General features: G+C 36.6%; 1 protein-coding gene across 1 annotated transcript in view; it reads right to left on the minus strand.

Annotated features, from left to right (window-relative positions):
• Window positions 1–3,944, minus strand: part of LOC103585618 (ankyrin-3-like) — a 164,008-nt gene that overhangs the window by 7,806 nt on the left and 152,258 nt on the right. The window contains exon 7 of the mRNA XM_008566632.1: window positions 1,080–1,178. Within this exon, the coding sequence (XP_008564854.1) occupies window positions 1,080–1,178 (99 nt within the window). The remainder of the gene's footprint in view (window positions 1–1,079; window positions 1,179–3,944) is intronic.

A 3,944-nucleotide genomic window follows, 5' to 3' on the forward strand; every position in this document is an offset into this window, starting at 1 on the left:
AAAAAAGGAGACAACAATTTGTTTTGTAACTATGCCTATACTGCTTTGATAAGATGAAAATTTAAAAAAGAACAAGAGGAATTAGTCAGAGGGTTTTTAAGCAGGAGACTGACATAATTTGGTTGGCAGTTTATATGGGCACTCTCGTTACTGAACTCAGGTCTGGCTGCCCGACCCCTCGAGAAGGAAAGAAAAAAAAGACTCAGAAGTCAAATGGTTGGTGTTAGAAAAGCAGATACATTCAGCTGAAGGAGACGGTATGCTATTCCATCTCTCCAGTACACCTGGAGAATGTTCAGTCCAAAGCCATCCCAAAGACTCAGGTTTCCTGAGTTGTTTTTAAAGAGGGGGTTGAGGGAATGGAACGTGGGAAGTGAAAAGCAGGAGGGAGGGTACGTGGGCTACGAGGGGTCCGAGTCTATGAGTCGGGTACAAGGACATCTCAGGGTCTGGGAAGTACGTGCAAGTCTGCAGCTTCAGGCTGCCTAGACAACAACTTTACATTCATGTAAATAATGTCATCTTGCCCCATAACCACAGTTCAAAATATCAAATAACCATGGAAAAGAGGAAACTCAGAGAAATGCATGCACCCCCCCCCAAAAAAAAAAACCTGTCATTTTAAAATCTTTTAGAGCCCATATGGTTTTAGGTCCTAACATGGCTTCAGTCCTGCTCACTTCAACACTCGGACTGCAAGGTGGCAACTGGACTGTAAAGGAGCAAGAGGGGACATGGAGGACCAGGAGGAAGCTATTACAGTGGTTCAGCAAGAGAGATGAGGTTGCTTGGTTTCTGAGCTCTGAAAACTTCATAGAGTCAACTCAAGCAGTAAGTATTCTTGAAACAAAACAACAACACATACAAAAAATGACTTTGTGGTATGGTGCATTCTACAAGAAGGCTTCATAACCCCAAACTTATTTTGAGGATCTCTAAAGATTTGGTGAACATAGCTACCCTTGTTGCTAAATTGAAACTATGTCATTGGTTATGATTCAAAAGGCTGGGCTGGATAACCAGCAAAAGGATTCAGAGCTAAATGCAGTCTCATGTCTGGACACCTGAAAAGAAATTACCTTGGTTTTTGACAGAATGGGGGCGGCTCGATCAAGCAGCATTTCCACCACCTGCTCATGGCCGCTCCTTGCCCCACAATGCAGTGGTGTCAGACCATCCTGTTGAACAAAGCAACATCTTCCATTAGAGGTGATGGAAAAGTCTGAGGGCAGTTTATTTCTTCGAGATCCAGCATGGCATCTGACACGCTGCGACCCGTGGGCTTCAAACATCTGCTCATAACCTCATTCAATAATTTCATATTTTTAAGTATAACTTATACATTTTTCAAAAGTTTAAGTAGTTCCAAAGTATGTAATTTCCCACCTACTAGAATACTGACATTTAAATAACTGTTCCACTACTCTTTTGAACATTCAGTGGAGTCTAAACAGTATAAGTAATTTGATACCCACCATGTAAAAAAACACATGAATAGATTTTTTTGTCAGATTAACAGATTATTCTTAAACCAGTTTTAGATTTATAGAAACATTTAACAGAAAGTACAGGAAATCTTGTAGATAGAAAATAAATTAGTGGCTACCAGGCATTTTAGATACTGGAATGACTGCCAGTGTGTATGGGATTTCTTTTTGAGACAATGGAAATATTCAAAAATTAGATAGTTCCACAATCCTATGAATACACTAAAAAGCACTGAGTTGTACACTTCAAATGGGTTAATTATATAGTATGTGAATTATAGTCGTGCACCGCTTAAGGACGTTGCAGTAAATAGCAGACTGCATATGTGACGGTGCTATACCATACAGCCAAGATGTCTAGTAGGCGTCAAGGTGTATCATACAGCATCGGGGTTTGTGCAAGTACACGCTGTGATGTTTGAACACTAATGAAATTGCCTGACGATGCATTTCTTAGAACATATACCTGTTGTCAAACACTGCATGACTGTATATCGTAATCAAGCTATAAATAAAGTACAAAGAACAGAATAAAAATAGCCTCCAACAACTAACCAACAACAGATAAATATTGCCAATGTTTGATGTACTACTTAGAAACTAAGTATCTGCATGAGTTTATATGTTTTAATTTACACAAATTATCTCATACTATCTACAGTTTTCGGAAACTGTTTTCATGTCATATAATGGTACTGATAGATATATTGCCACTGAAAAAAATTTAATTCTAGATCTTTTTCAATGATTGAAGAGTATTTTTTAAAAAATATACTTGACTGTACTCTATTCACAGATATTTAAATAATTTGGTTTTAACCTTTTTTCTTTTGGAAAGGTTTTCCTTGTGGGGTAATTTTATTTTTTAAAAAATTTATTTTATTACTTCTTTAATTGGCACATAATTGTACATATTTATGAAGGACAAAGCGATATTTTGATATATGTATCTGATGTGTAATGATTAAATCAGGGTAGAGAGCATATCCATCACTTCAAACATTTACCATTTCTTTGTGATAGGAACATTCAAAATCCTCTCTTCTAGCTATTTGAAAATATATAATAAATTGTTACCCCACAGTGCTGTAGAACATATTCTTCCTATCTAGGTTATTTTGTGACCACTAACCAACTTCTCCCTTTCTCCCCTACCCTTCCCAACATCTAGTAACCACTACTCTAGTCTCTACTTCTATGAGGTCAACTTTATTTAGCTTCCACATGTGAGAACATGTGGTATTTACCTTTCTGTGCCTGGCTTATTTCACTTAATATCTATGTTGCCTGGAATGACAATTTTATTCTTTTTTATGGCTGAATAGTATTCCATTGTGTATATATGCCACAAGATGATCTTTATTCATCTGTTGATGGACATGTAGGTTGATCCCATATCTTGGCTATTGTGAATAGTGCTGCAATAAACACAGGAGCACAGATCTCTCTTCAACATGCTGATTTCCCTTCCTTTGGATATATACTCAGACGTGGGACTGCTGGATCATATGGTAGTTCTCCATACTGTTTTCCATAATGGCTGTAATAGTTTACATTCCTACCAACAGTGTACAACAGTTCCTCTTTTTCTGTATGCTTGCCACATTTGTTATTGTCTTTGTGATAACAGCCAGTCTAACTGGGGTGAGGTGATATCTCAATGTGGTTTTGATTTACATTTCCCTGATGATTAATGATATTGAGCATTTTTTTCATATACTTGTTGGACATTTGAATGTCTTCTTTTGAGAAATGTCTATTCAGTTGATTTCCCCATTTTTTAATCAAATTATTAGGGTTTTTTTCCCTGTTGTTTGAGTTCCTTTTATATTCTGCATATAAATCCCTTGTTGGGTGAATAATTTGTAAATATTTTCTCCCATTCTGCCAGTTGCCTCTTCACTCTGTTGATTTTTTCATTGCTGTGAAGACATTTTTTAGTTTGATATAATCCCATATGTCTATTTTTGCTTTTGCTATCTGTGCTTTGAGGTCTTATCAATAAAATCTATGCCCAGACTAAAGTCCTGAAGGATTTCCCTTATGTTTTCTTCTAGTAGTTTCATAGTTTCACATCTTACCTTTAAGTCTTTAATCCAGTTTGAGGCAATTTTTGTATATGGTCAGAGATGGGGTTCTAGTTTTGTTCTTCTGTGTAAGGATCTCCAGTTTTCCCTGCACCATTTATTGAAGAAACTGTCCTTTCTCCAATGTAGAAATACAGAACGCTTCATGAATTTTCAGGTCATCCTTGTGCAGGGCCATGCTAATCTTCCCTGTATCATTCCAATGTTAATGTACGTGCTGCCAAAGTGAGCACTGAATATACTTTTTAAATAGGAATTTGTAATAGGAATTTTACATTGGTCTTTTTCCCTCTTGCATTTCTATTTCCATTCCATTTCCCCCACATAATTTTATGTTAATGTAATGTAATTTTATGCTTGAGTGTTTTTT

The sequence above is a fragment of the Galeopterus variegatus genome, unplaced genomic scaffold (genome assembly GCF_000696425.1).
Source record: "Galeopterus variegatus unplaced genomic scaffold, G_variegatus-3.0.2 Scaffold257, whole genome shotgun sequence".
NCBI classification, from domain to species: domain Eukaryota; kingdom Metazoa; phylum Chordata; class Mammalia; order Dermoptera; family Cynocephalidae; genus Galeopterus; species Galeopterus variegatus.